Source organism: Phlebotomus papatasi, chromosome 3, assembly GCF_024763615.1.
Source record: "Phlebotomus papatasi isolate M1 chromosome 3, Ppap_2.1, whole genome shotgun sequence".
Taxonomy (NCBI): Eukaryota; Metazoa; Arthropoda; class Insecta; order Diptera; family Psychodidae; genus Phlebotomus; species Phlebotomus papatasi.
In genome coordinates this window covers 53,559,479-53,585,618 of record NC_077224.1, presented here as the reverse complement: position 1 = coordinate 53,585,618, position 26,140 = coordinate 53,559,479, and the positions used below count along the sequence as shown (strand labels likewise).

The window sequence follows — 26,140 nt, the reverse complement described above, 5'->3', positions numbered from 1 at the left end:
CTCTTCTACTTAAGCATCTCTTTCTTCGGTCACTTCTCACGTTTCGACTGAACCAGTGACAACAACACGCGCTCTCCCGCAGAGCCCGTTGACACTTCATCCCTAACCTGTTTTTCCTTCTGTGACTGTCTCCCGTTTTCTTGCCGGTCAATATTTACTACTTTTATAGATATTTAATCATTGTATATTCACATAGATTGATCTGCACTCGATTGTATGAGTTGGCATATACGGCCTGCGACCCAGGGTTTCTGCCGTTTACCTGGTGAGACCAGTAATGGTAAGACGGCGGCAGACGCAACCAGAAAACAGAACATTGGGATAATAAAAATCTTATCTTTCCAGTGACTTAAGACCTCTTCCTCTTTGGTCAGAAGATTTCTTTCCTTGGATGTTACTCCTTGGATGGAATTGCTCTTCTTCCCTTTGAGTCTTCAGACTGTTTGCCAGAAAGTTTTGTTTGCCATCCTGTAATCGAGCTCCAGCTTTTCACCGAACTTTTTCCACGCCTCCTCTCCAGCGGCTTTAACTGCGAGCTTTGCAGACCTTCACGTTTCAACGTAAGGGCCTTGACAGATCTAAAGATTAGCCAAGAGACGGCTTAGCGTAATTATATTCTAAATAATGCTTAGACTTCATTCCCATCATTTTCCACTAAGTCGTCTCTCGGTTTAAGTCGTAAGTGTGTCCAGGGCATAACGATCACGAGACTCAAAATCCTTACGTTGCATGTACAACGTTTAGTAAACACTTAAAACGAACAGTAATGTCTAATATCTTACTGATCGTGTTGTTACACTGATGTCTACTCCTTCTGTATTTTTCCATGTAAAACTTTGTATATTATACACTTCTCAGTCCTCCTCTTCTTAATCTTAATGATGCGTACTCACCTGGAATTCCTAAATGCAGCTTGGAGTCTAACAGTTCAATAGTTAGTGGCGACATAATTATTATATTTATATTCGACACTATAGTCAACTTAACGCAAGGAATCATTATGTAAGATTTTAGCAAAAAGAAAATAAAAAGGACACGATATTCCAATGATCTTTTTGACTTACTAAAAAGTCCTAATCTTACCAATGATCATGAATTTAAATTATTTTAAACTTTTAACAGGTTCCGCAATTTGTTGCAGTGGAAAAAGAAAACAATGTGCAAATGATCCTAAATATGTATTTATACGGCAATTTATTAATAACCTAATTACACTTTTCAATGTTCACTTATCATGTCAATTAGAACTTTTCCACCAGAAAAAAATTCATTTCTAATGATTTATCGTCAGAGATGAATATTAAAAATTTCTTTATAAGGGCATGACAAAAGTTTTCTTTACCGATTCATCTAATTCTTAATTTAAATTTGGAGTGACATTATTTTTTTCTTTATTCTTCTCACACAATACATGTGAATGATTTTCGACATTAAAAAAACTTTATTTCAAATTTTCGATATTGTTTAACTTTTTTTTTAAGTTCAATGATATTTCCTTTGTTTTTTTTTTTTTGAGTCTTCAAAAAGTGAAATCCTTTTTGTTTTGCTTTTATCCTTGAAGATTCGATATCTCTAGTATTTTATAGACTAGACCCTTATTGTGGCGATTTTTCATTTTAAATTAATTCTACGCATTAGTTTTTCTTTTTATTAATTTCTCATTTTAAAAAACCTTGTTTTTAATTCTTTTTTTTCTTGTGTATATAATTTATGCCAATTTACTCACCAATTGTGTACAAATCTTCTGGTTCTGTTTATCATTCCCATTCTCACTTTTTTCTGTTGTTTCTTTTTTTATTTGTAAAATATTTGCAATTTGGTTTTCCTCTTCCTCCAATTATTTCCTTCCTCTTGAAATATGAAACTTCATAGTCAGTTGTTTTTTTTTTCCATCTTCATGAAAAAAAGATATTCATAAATTATGTATGTATTGTATAAGAAATATTCTTCGATTTCATTTCAATTCACTCGTCGATTGCTCATGCTGTTGTGTCGCGGCCTGAGCCATGGGGGTTGGGGATGTTTGAGAACACTCATGTGATTGTATAACAGACGATTCCATATGATTTTCAGCTAAAGATTGCAGATACGAAAGGGTTTGGATGTTTTTGAAGATAAAAGCATAGGGAAATTGACGTGAACACTTTTTCTTGTATTCTGCCACACAATCAGCATCACCAAAGTCACCATTATTCAAACTATTGAACACTCTGGTGCACTCCTGTAAGGTTCAACAACAACAAAAAAAAAAAGAAAGGTAGAAAACACACGAAGCAACAATCAGTATTCATTGGACTTTTGCCACGGTATCTCAATAAATTATTCCAACTTTTGATTTTTTCATCAAAACATTGCAGAAAAAAATTTCATTACAATGCTCGAAGAAGAAATTAGCGAAGGAAAATTCAGAAGAATTTTGAACTTATTCGCAAATCATAACAAAGACTAGTGATAAACCCAGATAACTTTATAGTAGCTGAGATTCTTTACAGCGACATTGTAGTGCTTACAACTTTGAAGGCGTGGAAATGAGTAAAATTTTGAGGGCTGAACGTTGAAATCAGTTTCCTGACATCAATTGAGTTTCTTAAACGTAAACTCAAATATTCAAAATTTCCAGGCTCTCTGCAATTAGTAGATTACCGTCCCGTACAAGACAGGCAATTGCACTGCAACCTTTCAAAATGTTGCCTTTTTATAAAAATCGAAATGAAATTTATGTAACTGAACAATAAGCCTGCTTTTAAACGAGGGTATTTTAAAAATGCACCCTACTGTGCTATGCACCGGCGAGTCTTGGAAAATCTCCCCTTGAGGTTTGTATCTGAATAAAATCTCCCAGTTAGATGTTATAATACTCCCATTTGTGTCTCGACTAAAATAGAAAGTCTAGCAGACTTTCTATTTTATTCCGAAACGTTTCGAACTTGCTTTGAGGTACGTGGTATTGGCAATAATTTAATAGAAATCAAAGGGTTACCAAGTAAATATAACAAAAAAATAAAAAAAAATAAATTAAAAAAGATTAAAGATTAAAGAGTTTGACAGTTGAAAGATAAGTACCCTATTGTTTTTATTTTCTGGCTGAGAATTTTTTCTCATATTTGCCTATATTTGTCCCGATTTTAGATCACTTGAGAATTGAAAAATCTTGGAGACGGCCACGGAATATCTCTTATATTGGAGGTTTTTTATTTTCGTGGCTACAATCTTCAAAACTGACTGATATACCTTTCTGTCACACCTGTGCTGCACTCATAGACGTTGTAAGGCGCTAAGACCGGAGGTATCTTCACCTGTGATGAGTGGATGTTTGCTTATCAACGGCAATATCTGATTCTTATCTCCTGGGTGTTTATTGGGGCCGTCGTCTGCTGGATCCTGGACCTGAGGATTGATATCTTGAGGTGCTCGGTTGTAGTTGACCCACAAAGCTTCCTGCCTCTTATTTTTATCCACTCTGAACTATCACTGGCATTGTGGAGAAGCCTTTAAACCCACTGCAGTGCTCTGGTGGGTCAGTAGTGGCGGGATTTGCATCTGTTTCCTGGTGAGACTGAGACTGTCTTCTGGTAAGACTCTCTGGCATATCTGGTGACTCCTGAGGCGCTGTTTTTTTGCATCTGCGTCAATCATAAGCATTGTGGACAAGCCCTTAAGCCCACTGCAGTGTTTTTGATTTGACGGGGCTCCTGCAGCGCCGCATATTCGTTTTTCTCGGGCCGATTTTCATCGCATTCATCGTGCCTAACAATTGTGATTGTGCTGCAGGGATTGGGTTAGGTTAGTGCTGTTCGTGGTGGTGAGCTGCGCCATCTAGTGTGCTCTAGGAGTGGCATTTCAGCTTCCCGCTTTTTCTCTTGGCTCCCGCTCTGTCGTACGTGGGGCGCGTGGTGCGAGAATTGAAGTGACTGGGCAATTTTCTGTGCACCTATATTGTGAAATTTTGCAATGCCCGCTGTTGAGCGTTGTGGGCTTTGTGCGACGGTTATTGATCGTCGTCATGGATTAGGAATTTTATGCGCTGGGGCCTGTAAAAGACGATACCATGTACAATGTACCGACCCTCCGCTTACTTCAAGCTCTATTAATGAAGTAATGTACGGATCGACTCCTTGGCATTGCAAAATGTGCATGGATAATAGCCAGAATGGCTCGTCTGTTGGACAGAATCTGTCGGGCGCTCATAATCTGTCTAGGGACTCTTCGCATAGTGCTGGGCATGTTGATGTGACACTTAATGCCTTGGTGGCTCGCCTGAGCAAGGTTGAGGGTCTTTGCGAGGCTCTTGCTGAGGAGAACAGGCACCTTCGTAACCAAATGGCAGAGTGTCTTGGGCTCAGAACCAATATTCGGGCAATTGAATACAGGCTTGATTCCGTCGGATCATGGTCTATGACTCCGGGTCCGTTCCCTAATGGCCAGCGATTTTTGGAGGACAGGTTGGAATCAACTTTGTTGAATGAGCGTGAAACGCTTGACCAAAATCATCGCTCTTCTGGTGTTGTGGGTGATGGAGTTGCTCCGAGTTGCGGGGATGGAGTGCAAAATCTGCGCGAAAAGCTCCTGATACCCAGTCTGAAAACTACTAGTGCTCCTCCGGGAGTTCCTCCACGTCTTGAACCTTCACCTGTTGTCGATGTAGCTATGGAAGGTAACAGTGAACCTCCTCAGAGTGGCCGGGATCCCAGGCCGGTGATTTGGGGCCGGGCCAAAATGGCTAATGCCTTGCCTATCGCAAGGAATTATCGTTGGCTTTTTTTGTCTCGGTTATCTCGCGAGGTTACGGAGGACCAATTGCGTGGAGAGTTATCGAAGCGACTTTCTTCTGGTCGGACCCCCAAATGTATTTGCCTGACTTCTAAAGCCCCTGCATCTAAAAAGTGTGCATCTTTTCGCGTGGAGTTGACAGATGCTGAGTTTGGGGAGGCGATTTCTCCTGACTTCTGGGAGGAGGGGATTTTGGTGAAACCATTTCTTTTTCGGGCAAGAAAAAAGACTCCTGGAATCAAAGAAAGTGCCCCAACAACTGATATTGACACGGACTCCCGATTTCCAATTGCCGCTGGACCATCGGAAAACTAGACTTGGATATTCTGAAACTCGGGGCGATTCCTCTGTTGGTTTATATAGTGGGTCATCCCTCTCTAACTCTTTGAATTCTAGCTTTTCTTGTAATTCTTTGTTAAATATTAACTTTAGTGACATTTCTGCAGTTTCTGAGGTTCAGCCTGATGATTTAGTTTACGCTGATTCTAATTCTAATTCTCTTTCTATATGCCTAAATAAGCTTACTGCTGATACTCGTTACGCTTGCATGCTTGCGCATATTAATGCGCGAAGCATCAGGCGCCATGTTGATGAGATTCGAGCTCTTCTTCGAGGCTTTTCGATTTCGGTGCTATGTGTCTCCGAGACCTGGCTTGATTCCTCTGACTCCATGGAGTCTGTTGGTGCTCGGGACTTTCAGTTCCTCAGGTGTGACAGATCTAATCAAAAAAGGGGAGGTGGTGTTGGCATCTACGTCCGCAATTGCCTCAATTCCTCAGTACTCTGCTCGGGGACATTTGGAAAGCTTGAGTATGTCGGTGCCCGTGCAATTTCTTATAGTGTCACCTTTAATATCTTCACATGTTATAACCCTCCTCCAGTAACAAATCTTGGAGATATTGAATGTTTCCTTGATTTTGTGATGTCTTATGACAACTTCGTTATCATGGGTGACTTTAATGTTAACCTTGCATTACAGACTTCCTTAGCCAAAAGGTTTTTGGCTCTCCTATCAGCACGCTCTCTCTATTATGTGCCGTTCAATCCAACGCGAATGGGGTCACTATTAGACCTTTTAATTCTTCCTTCTTGTGACTCGCAGAAAATCATTCAATTTTGTCAGACTCCTCTTCCAGGAATATCTGATCATGATCTGATTTGCGTTTCATATAGTATGCGTCTCCCTAAACCTAAGAATAAATACAAAACAATATCAGATATTAAAAACTGTGATGCTTCAGCTGCTCGTGCTGCTGCATCGTTGGTTCATTGGGGAGATGTATTCCTGAGTGTTTCGGCCTCCGAGAGGGTTGATAGGTTTACAAATTTATTTATTAACTTGTTCGAAAGAGTTGTGCCCAGAAAGCGCTTCCTTATTCCTCCTCTTTCCACACCATGGATTGATGACGGCGTAGTAACACTTATTAAACGCCGAGATACAGCCTATAAAAAGTGGAAGCGGTCGGGTTCGCAAAGGGATGAAAGAAGCTTTAAAAAGCTGCGCAATAAGGTATGTAGCCTTATTAAGGCTCGCAAAAAGCGACATTTTTGTAATAGCCTCAACCCTAAACTCCCTTCCAGAACACTTTGGGCGAATATTAAGAAACTTGGCCTGCGACCCTCCATTTCGCCAAGTGAGAATCATTCTTTTAATGCAAATGATTTTAGTTCCTTTTTCTTGTCCTCCTCAGCTGGTATTTTGGCTTCTCCTTCTCTACCTTCCGCGCCCTGGGAGGGTTTTAGCTTCAGCTGTGTTTCGCAAGAAAATGTGGTTTACGCTATCTCCTGTGTCAAGTCTAGTGCTATGGGGTGTGATGGCGTCTCCCTTGATTTTATTAAAATTCTTCTCCCGGTAATTTTACCAGTGCTCACTGACCTATTCAATCACATTATTGTGACTTCAACTTATCCTGACTGTTGGAAAAGGGCTTTAGTAGTACCTATTCCCAAAATATCTAATCCCAAATCTCTCTCTGATTTTAGGCCAATTAGCCTCCTCTCTTCTCTCTCAAAAGCATTCGAAATCCTCCTTCATGAGCAAATCTCTCAATATTTGACTGACAATGGTATGCTTTGTGAGTTCCAGTCGGGCTTCCGAAAGGGTCACAGCACTACTTCTGCCCTTCTCAGGGTAGCTCATGACATTTCTTCAGCTATCGATCAAGGTCATTTTGTGATTCTAGTTCTGCTAGATTTCACAAAGGCCTTCGACAGTCTTCCTCACGATTTGCTCTGTTATAAATTGTGCTCAATTTTCAAATTCTCATCTTCAGCTGTTGCCCTTATTCGATCTTACTTTTCAGGAAGATCACAAGTTGTCAAATTTGGTGAAGATATTTCACCTCCTGCTTCCCTAAGCAAGGGCATCGGTCAGGGTTCAATTCTTGGCCCTCTCATGTTTTCTCTCTTCATCAATGATTTACCCTCTGTGCTGCTAAATTGCTTTTTTCACCTTTACGCAGATGATCTTCAAATTTATATTGAGGGCGATCCCTTCAACCCTTCAAATGCCTTTTCTCTAATGAACGCAAATCTTTCCAATATTGAAAATTGGGCTTCATTAAATGGATTAGTATTGAATCCGAAAAAGTCCCAGGCTATTGTTATTTCTAAGAAAGCTCTCTCATTTAATTTTCAACCTCTATACCTACACGGTGAAATTATCCCTTTTGTTGATCAAGTCAAAAACCTTGGTATTATTTTCAACTCTACACTCTCATGGTCTGATCATGCCACATCTATTTGCCGTAAGGTCAACTATTCTCTTTACACTCTTAGACGCTTCCGGGACATTACGCCCTATGACACTCGCTTGATCCTCGCTCGAGCGCTTCTTCTTCCTTTTTTTATCTACGGGGCAGAGCTCTTTTTTGCAGCGGATAGTGACACAATTCGCCGCTTGACAGTGTCCTTTAATGATTGTGTCAGGTATATATGCGGCTTAAGTCGCCGAGATCACATCACTCCTCACAGAAATGTGTTCATTGGTTGTGATCTGCCATCTCTTTTGAGAATGAGAGCTGTTTTATATCTCTTTCACCTGCTGATATTTGGATGTCCTAAGTACCTGTCGACTCTTTTGGTTAGGGGGGGTTCGGCCAGGGTTCGGAGTCTTATAGTGCCTAAAGTTAACAGTGATTGCCTTTATCGGACGATTTTTGTGAAAGGCATCACTATTTTTAATTCTCTTCCGTGTGGTAGTCGGAATTCCGCGGATGCTATCCGTGAATTCTTTCTGGCTGAACCTTAGAAGCTTCTATGCTTCTTATTTTTCTACTCATCTTTTTTTTTTCCTTTTGTTTCTTTTTCTTATTAGGATTCTTTTCTTTTTTCTTTATTCTGAATTATATTTTGCATTACTTTCTATAAGTTCTTTAATCACAATTGTAAGAGGGGTGACCCTATTTTTGTGATTTAAATATATGCATTATTATTATTATTATTATTATATTGTATCAAACTCGTCTCACCGCAGGGTTTTATGACATGTTGTCAGGAATTTAAGGAAACATCGTCAGTTGCTTTACAATCCGAAAACGTTTTGCTAATGAAGTTGCTTTACGATAGCTAATATTTAGTTTTCCGTTATATAATTCGTGATAGCTAGACTTTATGAAAACCTTAATCTTATTTTAGTAGGGGAAAGTGCCCATGCTTGATACCATTGGAAGCTTCGTAATGACTAAATTTTCTATGTAATATAACATATATGTGACTCATCGCAATCATATTTTAAAAACTATGGGAAAGTTGCCAGTTTTTAAAATAAATTGCGAAGTCACGTTTGTCGAGAAACATAGGAAAAATTTAGTCATTACGAAGCTTCCAATGGTATCAAGCATGGGCACTTTCCCCTACTCCTTGTGTTCTCTTGATAGCAATATTTCGTTTTTTGGAGATTTTACTCAACAGACCTTCTCCTCATGTGTGTTGTGGAACTGCTATTAAAAAATATAGACACAATCTATTACAATGCTGTCTCTCTATATGCACAGTTTGGGTACTTTTTTTGACAGTTCTCTCTCTGAATATGCACAACTTTTTTTTGAAATTCCCAACGATTTTTTTCTTTCTTTTAATAAATTATCATTTTTTTATTGTCCTAGAATTTCCCGTGTTATTTTAAATATAATATGAGACAGAAAAAATAAAATTAAGAAAATTAAAAACAAGAAAAATTAGTTACCAAGAAAATAATTTTCTTTATTACTTTGTCAAAATGTAAACAAATTGATTTTGAATGCAACCGACACAAAAGCTGTGCATATAAAGAGTGTGCATATAGAGAAAAAGCACTGTAACATGAAAATTAAATTCACTAAACAATTTCACTGTAACACTAGGCATTTTTTAAGATATCCTTGGTGAAAGGTGTGAAAACTCTTGAAAAATCTGCACGGTCAGAACTTTATATTTATCAATAACAAAAAAAATAGCTGAGCTTTCGAAGAGTTATTTTTTGTGCGCCAGAAGGTAGGCAAGTGTCACTGAGAGAAAGCTCCGTGCGATATTTTGTGCGCCTGAGAGTAGGCAAAATGACACGGAGATAAAGCTCAGTGAGATATTTTTATTTCGAAAGAACAGTTTCGAATCAAAAGTTCCCCCTATAAATGCCGCCTAAAGGAATGGCAAACCACTTTGGACTTTGCGAAGTGCCTGAATCGTGACTTACAGTGTGTCTCATAAGTTTGTTACGGGCGTCTTCGACAATGAAGAATTTTAAAAAACACAAATGAAAATATGTTTAAAAAACTATTTTTCTAACCTAGTTCTATGGTTAATGCTCTTTCTAATTATAGTTTTCAGAAAAATAAAATTTTTAAATTTGTAAAAAGAAAATAATTTACAGAAGTAAGGGAGACTGGGACAAAATTTGCCAAAATTTGTAGATTTTGATTCTGCAATAGTGTCTTGGATAAAAGGTAAATGGAACTCTATTTGCATAAAAAGTCGGTGAATTTCGAAGAATTCAAATTCAATTTCGAATTTTCATACTAAATTTTCGAACAAGGTGGGGAAAATTTATCAAAAATCACACTAAAATGCTGGCAAAAGAGTTACTCAGTAATTATGGAGTGATTAAATACTGGGACAAGAACAGTAAACGTCGTTGTTTGTTGTAACTTTCATTTTTGGGGAAGTTACGACAAATTTTCATACAAAATTTGCTCTAATCAGCATTTGCCGTAACTTTTTTTGCTCGTTTGCGTGGCTTGTAATTTGCAGCAAAAATGTAATATTTGTCATTAAATCGTTCACAAACTCTTCCAAATATCCAAAGGCAGTGCAAATAATGCAACATTAAATCATTTTAATTTAATACTTGCTGGAAAAAGTAAGAAAAAATCCCTGTCCATCTGTCATTGATTCAAAACAAAACAAGCGACACGGCGCGCAAAATTTATTCAATAAAATTTATGAAATAAAAGCTTTTAGCCACAGGGATAAGAGTTTAATTGATTAATTTAGTCAAATAAAGGCGCTTATTATCACTAAAATAATTCAAATTGATATAATACATTTTTGAAAATTGTCCTAACTTCCAAGATCTCCATATATTGGAAGTTACGATAAAATATTATTATATTTCTTCTAACATATAGGGTAAGTGTGCCAAATTTCGGCATAGTTGCATGCAAGCGTCAAAGTATCAAGTTGGAAATGTAATATTTTAAATTCAAATTGATTTTTTTTATTTTTTTCTTCTTAAAGAGTGTTGCTTGGAACCTAGTAAAGAGTTTACCGTCTTTATTTACTCTAAAATCATTCTTAATACATTTTAAAATGAATAAAAATGTAGACATAGCTTTGGTGCCCTATTTCGGCCACCTTCATTTTCATAGTTCCTTGCCCTTCAGGAATTCTTCCAATATCTTTTTCACGTCATCTCGATTGTCGAAGCAACATTTTTTGTTGTTCTTTTGCATTGTATAATCTCTAGAGTACGCAAAATCTAAAAGTTCATGGAAATTCGAGGAACAAAAAAGGTGGCCGGAATTGAAAGCTGGCCGGAATTTGGAACACTTACCCTATCATATAACATATATCAATATCTCAGCTGTTATATCATTTTATAAAAATTTTCTCGAGTTAACTTACAGTTTATTAGTGCCACTTTTATTATTTTGACTCAAAAGTATCGCATTCGGGGCTCATTTGTAAGAAAAATAATATTGAACTGAAAATTTCCTCTCCTGAAAAGTTGTCAAAAGGAAGTTACGACAAATGCTGATTTAACTGACGAATTGTTTTAAATAAATGCATTAATAAACAGTAATTTTGGACAGAATTCTTTAATAAATTGTTAGAATATTTAAAAATTTTACCTTAAAGGTTCCGGCACACCTTTTAGATCGATCAAATTCACTTCTCTTTTTTTCTCAAAAGACTTGCATAAGTCTATCCCACTCTTTCGTTCTCAAAATTGGACTGAACCAAATTTAATTTGGTGTGATGTTTAAAGGAAGAAGAAGAGTGCGAAAGAGTAGGATAGGCATATGCTAAACTTTTAAGAAAGAAAGGGATGTGAATTTTGATTTTATGAAATTTGACCGATCCTAATAGGTGTGCCAGAGCCATAATAAAAGAAATTAAACTTTTATTCTGGCATTTCAAAAATGATTTCATAAATTGACTCCCAATGGTAGGCAAATTTGCATAATTGTTTGTGCATTATTCCGTCAGGTGCATAATTCCGAAGGACTTAATACCGGGACTGAATGTAAAAAGTTTCACGAAGCACTACAACTTTCTATAACATCTGAACTTCGTAGGTCCAACACTAGGGGCGCCACAGTCGAAAAACACTTTCCATAACCTGAAATATCTTAGCTCTTCAAAAAAAGAACAATAAAATCAAAGTAATACGATAAGCTTCATACTATAGGCTTATCACTAGTTTTCCCAACTACTTTCAGAAATTATGAACGCATTGGGAGAATTTTGAAATTCTTTAAAAACAAAGATCTGAAAAAGTTAATTATTCTCTAAAAGTCTTTTTTTTTAAATAAAATTGAAAAACGTTCGAAATATTTGGTGTTTTTCTGATGATTTCAGAATAGGGTAAAAATCTTCTGAATTTTCCTTCACAGCAACTAATTCAATAAAAAAAAAACTTGTCAATTAAAAATTGGCACATACCTCAAGTGTAATTTGCTGCATATCGAATCCAGTGACCAAATTGATAGCAGCTTCCCGTTTTTCTGGTTCCAGTTGACACATAATCTTAGCCGCTTCGAGTACGTGACGAATTGACGATGAATTATCATTGAGAAACATATTGTTCAATTCAATTGCCGTCTTCCCCCGGAACAAACAGTCCGTTCCCTTATCCAGAACAGTCTTCACATTCGGATGAATATCATCAGCCTTGCTCAGCACATCACGAAATCTCACAACCGCCGAATGGAGTGCCGGATCATTGGCATCAATTCGTTGAGCACGTTTCAAAGATTGCAGCATCAGCAGCAACTTATTCTTCCTGTAGTAAATCTCAAAGGCCAACAGATGCGTCTCAATGCAATCTTTGGCCAAACTCTGAAGTGGCTTCAGGAATTCTATTGCCTTTTCCAGTGGATCCTCCGGACGTGCCAATTTATCCGGAATTAACTCATCCAATTGCGGTGCTTCCGGATCCCCATCAGCATTTTGCTGCTGTCGCGATTTATTGCGATGTTCCTTCTTCACCTGAGCCTGAGCCGCTTGAGCACTCTCCAATTCAGCCTTTTTTCGCGCCTTTCGCTGCTTATTGCGAAGCTTTTTCAGCTCAGACGGCGGAAGATTTTCTACAAACCGAATAAAACGTTCACATTTTTCTTTATTTTTTGCACGGGTTCTTTGCTTTCACAAAATAAAAATTATTTCCATTTGAAATAATTCTTTTTATTTGATATTTTAAGACTTCCGTTCGCGAATAATTTTAAGCCACGCCTCCTTAGAAATTTTGTAACTAACCGAAGCTGGAATTCTTTTTCTTTCTTAATACATAATGAATTGATGGAATTAATACTCCTACTGAAATTTTAGACTTATTCCACTTTCACAAATTTAATAGTAGACAATTTTAAGAGATCCTACACCTTAAAAATAAGCCACGCCCTCCATATAGTCTTGCATAGAAAAATAAATTGTATAAAATTTTGAGAAAAGTTAAATAAAAGAAGAAATATGTTTGCAATAATGGAAAATGATAAGAAAAAAAATAGGAAAATTGTAATAAGAATAGAATAATAGTAGGAACCACGCCCACTTATGTACATTATCCCCACCCCTAGCCTATAATATGTTGTCGCTGCCCTATGTTTGATGTTTCGAAAATTATTCTGTTTTTAAATGTCCTGTGAAAGTTAACTATATTTTCACTTTTCTTAGACATATTAAAACTATTTATGATACAAAAATTTTAAATGAACTTGTCCGAAGAGTCTTAAAGTTAATTCTGATATCATTTTCCTAAAAGTGTTACTAGCCCAAGCAATCGGGAATCTTTGTTTTTTTTTCATTTTGTTTTTTACCCTTTTGTTTTTCTCAGTTTATCTTTGGAATCTTTGTCTTTGGAAATTTTGTCTTTCATACATTTTGCACAAGTATATTTTATAACTTTCCAAAAAATTCCCTTTTCTCAGAAAATTTCCCTTTGCCCCAAAGGATGAAACTAAAAACTTCAAAAAAACATCGTTGTAATTTCATTATTTTAGTTATTAAAATATACTTGTTTAAAATATATGAAACACAAGATTTCCAAAGACAAAGTTTCCAAAAAAAAAAAACAAAGATTACCGAAAACAAAGATTCCAAAGACAAACTGGGAAAAACAAAATGGAAAAAACAAAAATTCCGCAAACTCTAGCACAATGCTATCTATAAATTTAAGAAATTGTCCATGCTTATAAATAAGAGTTTTGTCCAATTGCATAAAATATATAAGTCCTTAATAAGTGCTTATTAAGTCCTTAATTAAGGCACTTTTTGGGCAAAAGTAGTGGCATCTAGCGTCAAAAACTGGAAACTGAAAGAGAACACGACCCAGCAACGATAGAGTTCCCTGTTCGACATGCCGCGACGGTGGCGGCCTCCCAAATGTTCAGAAAGTGGTGGCCATCAAAGAGAACTATTGCTGCAACAGCGTTCGCTCAATAAGTACTCAGCGTACTCTATAAATACTTAATGTGTTAGCCGGGATGTAAGTCCTTAATAAGTGCTTACTAAGTCCTTAATTAAAGCATTTTTTGGAGGAAAAAATTTAACTCATCATTTCATCGATTTTTTTGTTCCAAACACATTCGGAATTTCTATAGAGGGACTTCAGAAGCTCTTTGAGCACTAATTAAATCGCTCCTGGAAATTACAAGGAGCCAACTAATTTTCGGCCATTTTTCAGGAGACAGCATGAAAGATAAAACTTTGTATAAATAAGTATCTCCATTTAATGACTGAAAAAAAAAACAATTTATTTCTTTTCTGTTTGTATGAGCACTAATACAAACATCGAAACTTTTATATTTTTACCTTTCAAAATATGTTTTCTAATGAGTTAGCTCCTTGTCGTTCTAAATGATATGCAAATTTTGCTGGAATTAGAATGACAAGGGATCAACTTGCTTGAGTTAGTCCCCTGTTTCACAAAAATTTGAACGATAAATATATTTTGTCGCCTTTTACTTCAAACGAAATTATGCAAGTAATCATCAGAAAATTTTTAAATTGTCTTTCTAAGTGCATCTCAAAATCGCAAAAAAGTGAGTTGACCCCTTGTAATTTCCAAGCAGCGAAATATATTTCATATAGACTCTAAGTTCTGTCTAGCATAATTTAAGGTCAAGGCGACAAAGTGAAAAGTGTAAAAGCGAATTTGTTTTTGAGTAATGAAACTTTAAAAATAGTTTTATAATCATTAGGGCAACTATTTACTTAAAAAGTGCTTAGTGAAAAGTCCTTAACTAAGTACTTATTTTCGATAATTCATTCTTTGCATTCAAATTCCCAAATTTTATACACTTTCCTGTAAGACGGGTGGAAGTAGGATAACAAATATCTATTTCTGTTAAATAATGAAATACAATAAGAATATATCACTTTTTCTGAAAAAATCTTAAATGGGCGTGGCCTATTTTTCATTTAGGAATTTTTTATAGCCCATCCATTAATAAAGTACAGGGAGGTTTTTCGAATGACACTCTAAATCAAATTATTCAATATTAAAAATAAAAAAAAACAATTCAACTTTTACTTTGGTTGTAATTTAATTATGTGGGCATGGCCACCTTGTTTTCTGGGCGGGCCTTCCTTATACAGTATGGAAAAAAATTAAGGGCAATTTTTTTCGTGATTCCAAAAATAAGAAAGCTGAAAAAAAACAAACAAAAAACAAAAAGACTCACCAGTATCTATTTCCTCAATCTGCTGCTCGGTTTTGAGGGGTTTATCATACAGCCGAATGTACACTTCAACAGCACACTTGGCGGCTTTGAAGTAGAAAGGATGCCTCCTGAGGACATCTTCCAGCCTCAAGAGTCCCACGTACGCCCTCAGCGTCATCTTTCGCATGCAATACGTGTGAAAGTCAAATTGATCCTCAATTATTTCAGAGAAGTGCCTGTCCACTTCGTGACACTTCTTCAGAGCATCGCCCCACTTCTCCAAACGCTGATACGCCAGAGCACATTCGGTCTGGAACCACATGCACTGCATCTCATTCAGATTCTCCATCGGCAGGACACCCTCACGCGTGAACTTCCCACAAACCTCCTCAGCCTCATTCACCATATTCGCCCTCAGCATGTACTTGGCACACTTTGAGTTGATGTATCTGATTTTAAGAGGAAGAACATTTAAAAATTTGCATATTTCCTCTCTGCTCCCCTCTCAATCTCTTCCTTGTGAAACTTTTTTGAATTTAAACATTTCAGCTGAGCCCTGAGGTAGTTTTTCGTTTCTTCTTTTTTTTTTCTTTACCATCAAAATAATAAAAATAGTTCTGTATAAAATTAAATTTATAAATATTTTCTTGGAAAATTCTTCTATCAATAAAACTTTTGATAAATTAAATAATGTTATGCAAATTGATTTTTTTCCATTCCATTTGAGAAGTGAGCATTATGAGCTTATATAAATTAAAACATAGCGTTAATAATTGTATTAATTTACTATAAGAAAATATTATAATTAAATTACGCGCATTCGACATTCAAGCATAAGTTTTTCAAGAAGTTATTCATCATTTTTTTATTATTTGGCATTCTCATTGCACATTTTCCTGAATGACTCTCAAAACAATTCAATAATCTTGTATTTTATTGATTTTATTGATAGATGTACTTTTCTAAATATAATTTCAAGATAACAAAAATAGAGTAACAAAAAGTGATGGTTTTGTTGAAGTTCGGAAAATCTCTTAAACGTTACGACATAAAATAAAATAATCGGATAGGACCTAAATTTTAGGATAGGGGAGCATGAAGCAGATTCAGGGGAATGATGTTTTTTTTTAAAGTCTCATATACCAAACATTTATTATAATTATTTGAAAACAAACGCATTTCAAGCCAATGTGATGGAAACATTTGCGACTTAACCCGAAAAACGACTTAATGTAATTAGGGGAGACTGGGGCAAAATTTGTCAAAACGGAGACTTTAAGATTTGAAATTTTGAATTTGAAATTTTCTGCGTTTTGGGAAGTTTTTAGTGTTGTCATTTGGGGCAAAGGGAAATTTTCTGTATTCTAGGAAGTTTTTGGTTTTGTCCTTTGGGGCAAAAGGAAATTTTATGTGTTTTGGGAAGTTTTTGGTTTCGTCCTTTGGCGCAAAGGAAATTTTCTGCGTTTTGGGAAGTTTTTAGTTTCGTCATTTGGCGCAAAGGGAAATTTTCTGGATTTTGGGAAGTTTTTAGTTTTGTTCTTTGGGGCAAAGGGAAATTTTCTGTGTTTTGGGAAGTTTTTACTTTCGTTATTTGGCGCAAAGGGAAATTTTCTGTGATTTGGGAAGTTTTTAGTGTTGTCATTTGGGTCAAAGGGAAATTTTCTGTGATTTGGGAAGTTTTTAGTGTTGTCATTTGGGTCAAAGGGAAATTTTCTGTGATTTGGGAAGTTTTTGGTTTCGTCCTTTGGGGCAAAGGGAAATTCTCTTTTAGGAAGTTTTGAGTTTCGTCATTTGGCGCAAAGGGAAATTTTCTGTTTTAAGAAGTTTTTGGTTTCGTCATTTGGCGCAAAAGGAAATTTTCTGTTTTAAGAAGTTTTTGGTTTCGTCATTTGGCGCAAAAGGAAATTTTCTGTGTTCTGGGAAGTTTTTGGTTTCGTCATTTGGCGCAAAGGGAAATTTTCTGTATTCTGGGAAGTTTTCGGTTTCGTCCTTTGGGGCAATAGTAAAGGTCGGGATATAGTGGGGTGGAGTAAGATCCATCCGTTCTTCCCCATCCCTTAAAATTATTTTGTGAGATCTTCCAGGTGATTTACAACTCGATTTGAAAGTACTTTCAAGGGATAGCATCTAAGTCACGAGTTCAAGCGCTTCGCAAAGCCTGGGACGCTTTGCCACCCGTTTTTTATTATCAGAGAAATGTGCTGTACAAGTTATTTTCCAAACGCTGTTTTTAACATGAAAATTCCGTCGCCAGCTTAGAAATGTCAGAAGGACGAATTGGGCGAGTTGAACTGAACGAAGTTTGCCGAGTAGAACAGAAGAAGAAAGATTACGGAGAGTGTTTTGGGTTTATAGAATTCCGGAGAAATTTAAACTTTAAAAACATATTTGTGATGTGAAGAAATCTTTCAAAAATCTTTTACTCTCTTCCTGTTGGAATTGTGCTGCCTCAGAAATCGTCTGCACTTTCATCAGTGAGTTAGTGGATATTTGTTTTCGTCGTGAGGAACATCAGCATATTCTTCATTTTTTTGTCAATATTTGCCCCATGCTTTTGACAAATTTTACCCAAAGTGCTCATTTTTAAGAAAAGTACTTCTGGAGAAGTCATATTTTTTAGGGGAAAGTGCTCATGCTTTGCACGGTCCCAAGCATTATAATGACTAAATTTTTCCTGTGTTTCTGACAAGGGAAGTACTCGAGTCATCAAATTCAGATAAATCTTGGGCTTTGCTCAACTACGCAAAAAGGCATCGAATTAAACGTGGTATATTCAAAAAGTGCGAAATTTGATTAATTTTTTTTTAAATTCCCCAAAGTTGAAAATATGCAGCACATAATAAAAAAAATCGAATGAGACTGCATGCAGCGGTGGCTCAGCAGTACAGCGCAGGACATTCAACGAGAGTGCCGCGGGTTCGATCCCTGGCTCCGTCTGTTTTTTTCCTTTTGATATCTTTTTTTTTCAATCAAAATTCTATTCTTTATTAAGTAGTATTGTTGTAGTGTAAATTGCTTATAGTGCCGAATGAAAATCCTCAACAAATTTTTAAAAGCGATGAAAGTGCATCGCATAATTCATCGAATTATCAATTTGCTAGTAGAAGAATAAAAAAAAATGTATTTACTTACAATCAGCTATCTGAGGATCATTGTAAATATTATAGTTTTTATTGAAATTTTATAAAAGATTAGAAAGGTCGAAAACCCAAATCATTTTTTTTCCGGAAAAATCATTTGGAAACCTGTGCTCAAATAAATGTTTAAGCCGTACTTTCAATCCATATCCTCTCGTTGTGATTGCACTTTCTGTTTTAATTATTTCTTTACTGAAATCCGTATTCATTAATTAGTTTTAAAACAATTTTATTAAGTTTTTATACCTTAATTAAAAAAAATTAAACTAATTAGTGAATTAGTGAAAAGTGCACAAATGTGACTCAGAAATATATTTTAAAAACAGGACACTTTCACATTTATTGAAAATATACGAAAGACTTAGTCATTATAAAGCTTGGGACCGTGCAAAGCATGGGAACTTTCTCCTATATTCTATATTCCATGCTCGAATTCCTTAAAACCTTGGACGTTTATTAGGGTAATGAAGACTATGATAAAAAAATTGGAGCCTCGGTTTCTTTTTTCTTGGAAGGTATCGAATTTTAAAATTTTTGATTTGACAAATTTTGCCCCAATCTCCCCTATAATGAAATAATGATCAGACTACATTCCTAACGGCAAATGGGAACAAAGATTTTTTTTTTAATGCAGTTCCAAACTTAAATTATATACTTTCTATGCTAGAGTCTGAATCTAAGGCGAGTGATTCCCTTAGCCGCCCGGAGGTAGGGGAGACCGGGGTAGAATTAGCCAGCAAATGAAATTTTTCATTGCGTATAATTCGTACGAAAAATGTTTGTATCAAGCTGATAATATTTCATTGAACAGGAAGGAATGTATTTTCTTGGAATAAATAATGGTTTCTTCAATATTCCTTCACAGGCAAACTATAACATGCCACTGTCTAATTCTATCCGTGGCTAATTCTGCCCCGGTTTCCCTCATCTCGGCATCTCACTCATTACTGCCGAACCCTGGCCGATCTGCGACAAGGCTTCTGAGACCATCCTACCATCACTCGTAAGTAACACCCCGACATACTTGAACTTCTCCACCTGTTTCAATAATTCCCCACTAACTACACAGTAAAAAAAATTAACACTATTATAGTGTGTAATCTTTCACACTACTAAATTTGGAAAAAGTGTTTAATTTAAAATTGTTTAATTTAAAGTTGTTGAATTTCAAGATGTTGAATTTGGAGTTGTTGAATTTAAAAATTGTTGAATTCTGTTTATTGTTGAATTTTCTTTTCATTTCGAAGATTTTTTTTTGCCTTTTTAGACATTTTTATTGGTTTTTCCTGTCCTCGGGGCCCCTCTAATGCGAAATGATTACATCTGATGCTCGGATCTTCACGAAACACTTATTATGCATATAAATATTTGATGTTCTATATGACTTTTGCCCAATGAAAAGCATCTCGACTGAAGTATAAGTCTTAATTGGAAATTCAACAATTTTTACACAACTTTTGTTTAAAAATTCAACAAATTTGGTTGAAATACACAAGGCTTCACACTATAATAGTGTGAAAAAATATGATCAAACTATAATAGTAGTATAGTTCTAGCAGCTATACAATAAGTGTGTGTAGTAGTATTGGTGAGTCACTCACACACATAAACCCAAGCTCTAGCGCCAGGTCGCGCAGACCTACAATCGATGACGTATACTAGTGTGTGTATCGGCACTAATACATAATCGCACTGCCCGCGCTCTCCACCTCATGATCCTAGCTCCCGAGATCCCTTTCCCCACTCCCAGATAATGTAAATAATTGCCGGTAAATGTATGATCATGGGTTAGTTAATTCAGAAAGTTACTTACCAATTTTTTTTTCGTTGGATTCTCTAATATCGTTTGAGTTATGACATATACCAGAATGCATTCTTACTCGGTATTAGGTTAATATCCATTTCCAACACATATTTAGTTCGCGCAGAGGTACAATCAGTATACACTAACACATCATAAGATTGGGAAGAGTTGCAAATAATTTGGGAGTATGGGTTTTCTACTTTTGTTTTCATATTTTCCAGAAGATTCTATGCATATGATCGCTGACGTAATGAACTAAGTCAATGGCATTGTTTTTTTTTTTACTCTTATATCCTCAAAGAAAATAGTCCACAATAGAAAAATGTTGAGTCTTGCAAAAAAACTCACACCAGACATTTCTACTCATCGTGTGCGCAAAGGTTTCAATTACACTTTTAACACTAAATGGTCAATCAAGAAAATGCATCACCCCCAATATTAATTTTATATGAAGTTGATACAACTTGCAAATTATATTTGAGATTTCAAGTGTTAATATTCGTTACAGAAAATATATTTTCAAATTCATACAATCAGATTAGAGGAAGCAATTTACTTCAATGAAAAATTGTAGAAATGACTTTTGTTGTTATTTTTCTATATAGAGAATCAAGAATTTATAAAATGGGAAAAATTTGAGCTAATATTATTTTGCACATAACAGAATATTTGAAAATGATGGATCTTTTGAATACTATTTTTAATAGAGAACAAATGAACAAGAGTGAATAGATATTTTAAGTTTTTTTCAGCATAATTTTATTCTACATCTCTCAGTAATATTACAAATTTTATTTTTTTCGATAATATTATAAGGTTGTATACATAAGTGCTTATATTTTACTTAAATTTTTTTTTAGGATATATTAAATAATTAGTTTTCAGAATACATGGTAACTTAAGTACAGAATAAAAACAAAATTATAAAAAAAAATCTTAATATCCAAAAGGTAGAGTATTAAATTCTTCCACACATCTTCTTTTAGTTAATGTAAACTGTACCTTTTTGTGGGCTGAAGCTGAGAAAATTTTAAATTTCTTTTGTCTAGAGATTCTGTTTTTGTATTTAATGTTCAATGTCTCAATATCCCCAAAGACGATTGATCTCATGGCATTGAAATCGAGATGCCTTTCTACCTCATGGTTCATACTTATCCCCTTTGCTACAATTTTGTATGAGTATGAATTCGTAGACGGGGAAAAGATTTTTAATCCATAGGTCTTTGGACCGCAGCTGACATATTCATCGATGTAAGCTCCCGTACCATATTCTGCTAACTCATCGGTCAGCTCCCCCAAAAACTTTCCGCAGCTTAAGGGGTTCTCTTCACCAGCGGGGACCATAAAGATCATTGAATCTGTATCGCAATAGAGAAGATTTTCTCCTAATTTAGAAAGAACTGAGTACAGTTTGATACGGGCGTTCGTAGTAGTACATATGCCTACACCAAGGTTCACATATTTTGATGCGGACTCAGCGTCAGCAATATACTTCCACGAAACAAAAATCTGGTTTTCCCCAACGGGATATAAATCCATTAATTGAATGTCTTCGGATCCAATTAATGCATTTATCTCCTCAGGAGAGTTGCAAATGCTAGTCTTTGTGAAATTTTCACGCATGATGAATCTTCCCCAAAGACTATTTAATACCAGTTTGGTAAGCAATCGCAACCCTTTATTAACACAGATTTTTTCCTTATCCAATTGTATCCCTTCCTTTTCTAAATATTCGCGGATATATTCCTCTTTTGCTTCATCAGATTCTATTCCTGATGGCCATCCGCTTGATTCCTGTTTAATTTTGAGGAAATTATCCACAAAATCGGCAAAGAGACCCCTTTCGTTAGTGTCCCGATTGTACTGCACAGTCTGGTAGGACCAAACCTCGAAAGCTTTAATAACAGTGTAACCGTGACTGGCAGCCATTCGGATTTCATCTAACGACCAGAATCCGGTAAGGGATCTCTCATCGTCAGAGTGTGTGCAACGATCAGTATTTATCATTTCTGTACAAGATCTGCAGAGAGGAAATATTAAACGATTGTTACACCTGTAGGGTAGGCATGGCAAATACAAGTTTCTTGGAGGTAAAACTGTGCATTTAGCTACACCATCATAGTTTAATATTTCCTCTGGATTTTCAAAGACTTTGATGATACTGGGATGGCCTACAAAGTATTTAGAATATTTATTGGCCCAAGGGTACAGTGATGTAAAGTCATAGTAATAGATTTTGTCCCCTGGGCCACATTTTTGATATAATTTAAACACTTCTGTTCGGCCCCCATACACCGCACTTCTCAGATCAAATCCTGCATCAGTAATTTCATCATGGTTATTTAAAGAATCTTCCAATTCAGGTTCTGATTTGAGAAATCTTCGAAAATCGCATTCCCATACCGAAACCAAATTGTAGCCCATATCTTTTATACGTTGCAATCGAGTCAAAGTTGCCTCATAACGACTCTGTATCGTATCGGATGAATCTCCTGAACATACATAGTCTCTATTTAAGAAACATGTATGTCCATGATAATAGCATCCTTCGAAACTATACACAGTGTTTGTGCTATCGTCAAATCCGTCGACAATGTAATGAGAATTTTTCAATTTTACTTCGTACCGAATATCTTTTCCTGTAGTCATCTTTTGATACACGAGCCATTTCAATCCGATTTTGCTTTGGAGATTTATAAAACTCGAACTGTAATTACTTTTTGGTGTAATCGAAAGAGTATTTGGAAGTAAATAATTCTTTCTATAAACCTTCATCACAGAATCGGCTAAAGTAATCGCCTGTAAAAATGGATTGATACCGGTGGTATCCAAAAATGAATACATGAAATTCAAGCACCCGAGTTTAAGAATTTTGACGTCTTGATTGCAATAATGTATCAATTCTTTCCGATTATCAAAAGTTTTATCTTTATTCGATTCGTACCACGCAAGAAACTTTTCATACCGATTTGACGACATTGACTCGATTGCATACATTTCTTGTGGTGGATATCTTCCAATATAGTTCATATTAGCCGAAGTGTTGAATTTATATGGGTATTCACCCTTTTCACAATCACGGAGCCCGAAACTTGCACTAAATTTAGACAGTGCAAAAGGGATAAAACTCAGAGAATCTAGGAACACAATATCTCTGATCTTCACATATAAAATTTTACATCCTGTGAAGATGGGGCTAATATGTTCATCCCTTTTACACAATTCTTCAAGAATAAATTGTCCATCATAGCTCTTTGCATTATGAGCAATTATTGCTGAAGGGAAAGGCCTAAATTTAAGTGCATAATCTACAAATTTCTTGACACACGACCCGGAATCATCATTTTCAAAAATTTTGACCGATGGATTACAATTTGGACATTCAGAATTAGACTCTGCAGATTTTGCACATAAATGACAAACTTCATGTGCTACACACAAATTTGGAATATGATCAGAATATCCATTTCCCCTGTCTACAAGTTCGCACTCAAAATCATAGAAAATTAATGAAAATTCATTAGGGGCTTTCCTTTTTAGAGGTTGAATGAAACAGTAATGAGGACTTGTAACTTGTTTGTAACAAATATTACAAAGTGTTGTGAAACATTGGTGAGGTTCACAAGTCTTGTAAATTTTGTCACAATTCTTGCACATTTTGACTTCATTACATGTTCCCTTTTCAATATGAAAATAGAGGCAGGATTCTCCAAGGAATCTGCGATTGCAATTTAAGCAATCAATCATTTCAGGGACATTGAGACATGGAGGATTATTGTTGCAAAACCTACATTTTTCGGGGCAAATGTGAGTTTTGTTGTACAGATGATCACAGTAATTACACTGAAACTTAAAATTAAAAAATCCCTTAAGATTCTTGATACAAAAGAAATGCTTCACATTTTTAGTTTGATCCTCAAAGTAAAATAAATTAATTGTTTGATTTTGGTTCTCAGAAGTTTTCTTGGTAGATAGTAGAATACTTTTGAAATTATGTAAATCATTGTAAATTACTACTCTATACAGATATGATACTTTTTTAACAAATTTATGTATAAGTTCTAAGTTATACGTTCCATCTGAAGAGATTTTCATACCGTGATCAAGGACAAATCTACGTGCATCAAGTTTTAAGGTACCCTTTGATCTCTTGTAGTTTAAAATTTTTGCATCAGCTTCAGACCCATCAAGTAAAAGGCACTTACCAATTATTAAAGATATTGGAAGGCAACTCTCTCCGATGTTGATGTCGATGATACTCTTTTGTTTGAAATAACCAATATCATCAATTCCCATTCCTGCAGGACTATGTTGTCTCCCTCGCCCCTCCATAGGGTGAAACAAGTATGCTCTCACTTGTAGGACCTCGGATGAGTGAAACAGTTCGGTACTCTGATGGACCTGAAGTACATAAACAGTTAATATTGTAATCATTCTACATATGAAAATTTCATCAGATTTTAATCATCTTTTTTATACACTTACCTTTTCCATATATTCGAGAATTATGTGAGAGGTGAGTGCATCCAGGGGTCTCATTCCTATATAAATGGCCTTTTCAGTGGGTTCTTCTGTTACGAATATCTATCAAAAAAAAAAAAACATTTGAGTGATTTAGATTCATATTTACGTTAACAAATAGATATCAGTATTGTCTGAATAACAAATATAATATTTACCTTAAGGATCACACGGTCGGCATTTGATTTGGAGTCCTTCCGAATTTCCTCAATGACAGCATCAAATCCGTTTTCCATCCATTTTTCAATTGATGTGTCTTTTGGTTTGTTCAAACGGAAATTGATAATAAGCTGTGTGATTTTGAAAAATTCGCTATAATTTCGCGATTTGTTGAGAATTTTAACCATATTGGCCGAATCATCATGAATAACCAAATCATCTGATACATTTGATTGTCTTCCTACACCACTTTGTATATGCAATTGACCGTTTGATTGATCATCATCTTTATCTTCGGCATAAGCATCCATTGGCACTTTTATATCATGATTTGCTGTGGCATCCTGATCAATTTTGCGCCTCTTGGGGGCAGGTTCACTACTATCATCGATAGCCTCTTCATTAGAAAGAATTTCATAAGCTTGTTCACTCAGAGCATCATCAGTAAAGTTCCTAATGCTCATTATGAATTTCTTTTTTTCACTTGGTGGTAATTTTACACCTTTCTTCACTAGTTCCTTTAATGTCTTTAGAATGTCGTTATATAGTTCACAATTTTGCTTGGAATGCAAGAGTTCGATTAACTCAGTCACAGATTTTCTTTGCAACATCATTTGAACAAAAGCATCAACAGCCAAATTGATTGCATTATCTCCACGATCAGAGAATAAAATTTTTGATACACTTGAAAACTTATTAAATCCTTCGGAACTCATTTTCTTACTTTTTCGTTTGATTTATTTAACACTTGCAAAAGAAATGACCACTCGAGAAGACTGTCCAGAATACTTTGATCTTTTTTCACCACAACATCTTCTTAAATAGATTTTCAAGTGCATGGAAAATTATGATTATTGCACTTGACGAAATAATTTTACACATACACACGCATAAGTTGTCACATGCATATATTTCTACCTTAATAATTTCACAACATGAGGAAAAGTATTGCACGTGTGAGAAAAAATAGCAAATATGCAGATGAAGATCGTGAGACGAAAAATTGCATAAAAATTTCTTTACCGAAAAATGTATGATAGATGTACTTGACAAAATAAATTGACACTTACACAATCAAATTTTTGTCACATGAAAATGGCTTTAGAGCAGATTAATTGCTACGAATTTACTTTCTGAAAAACTACAACAAACAAAAATGAAATTTGAGATTTTCCCTCTTCATATTCAATTGGACATGTCTCAAACATGTCGTGATGATACTGACAAAATGCATTTTTGCGATCGCGAATTTTTGTGCATCATGATCACTATGTTTTTATGTTGCACCGTGAAAAAGAAATACATGAAAATAACATTTGTAATATACGTTCCAATGAGCCCACCCCCGCAACCCTTCACCGCTACCATCCTCCCTTACGCAGAAAATGATG

At 35.5% G+C, this 26,140-nt stretch overlaps 2 protein-coding genes across 2 annotated transcripts in view; both read right to left on the bottom strand.

The window, feature by feature from the left end:
* Nucleotides 1-1,163: 1,163 nt before the first annotated feature.
* The window catches only part of LOC129807686 (N-alpha-acetyltransferase 15, NatA auxiliary subunit), a 38,705-nt gene continuing 13,728 nt past the window's right edge, over nt 1,164-26,140 (bottom strand). Inside the window, exons 3-5 of the mRNA XM_055857128.1 lie at nt 15,150-15,577; nt 11,911-12,554; nt 1,164-2,221 (exon numbers count right to left, since the gene is read on the bottom strand). Coding sequence (XP_055713103.1) covers nt 1,955-2,221; nt 11,911-12,554; nt 15,150-15,577 — 1,339 coding nt within the window. The 3' untranslated portion in view covers nt 1,164-1,954. The remainder of the gene's footprint in view (nt 2,222-11,910; nt 12,555-15,149; nt 15,578-26,140) is intronic.
* Nucleotides 24,518-25,525, bottom strand: LOC129807691 (uncharacterized). Its single transcript, XM_055857135.1, has 2 exons — nt 24,749-25,525; nt 24,518-24,653 (listed from the first exon to the last, which is right to left on the bottom strand). The coding sequence occupies exons 1-2, from the start codon at nt 25,463-25,465 to the stop codon at nt 24,543-24,545; spliced, it is 828 nt and encodes a 275-aa protein (XP_055713110.1). The 5' UTR covers nt 25,466-25,525; the 3' UTR covers nt 24,518-24,542.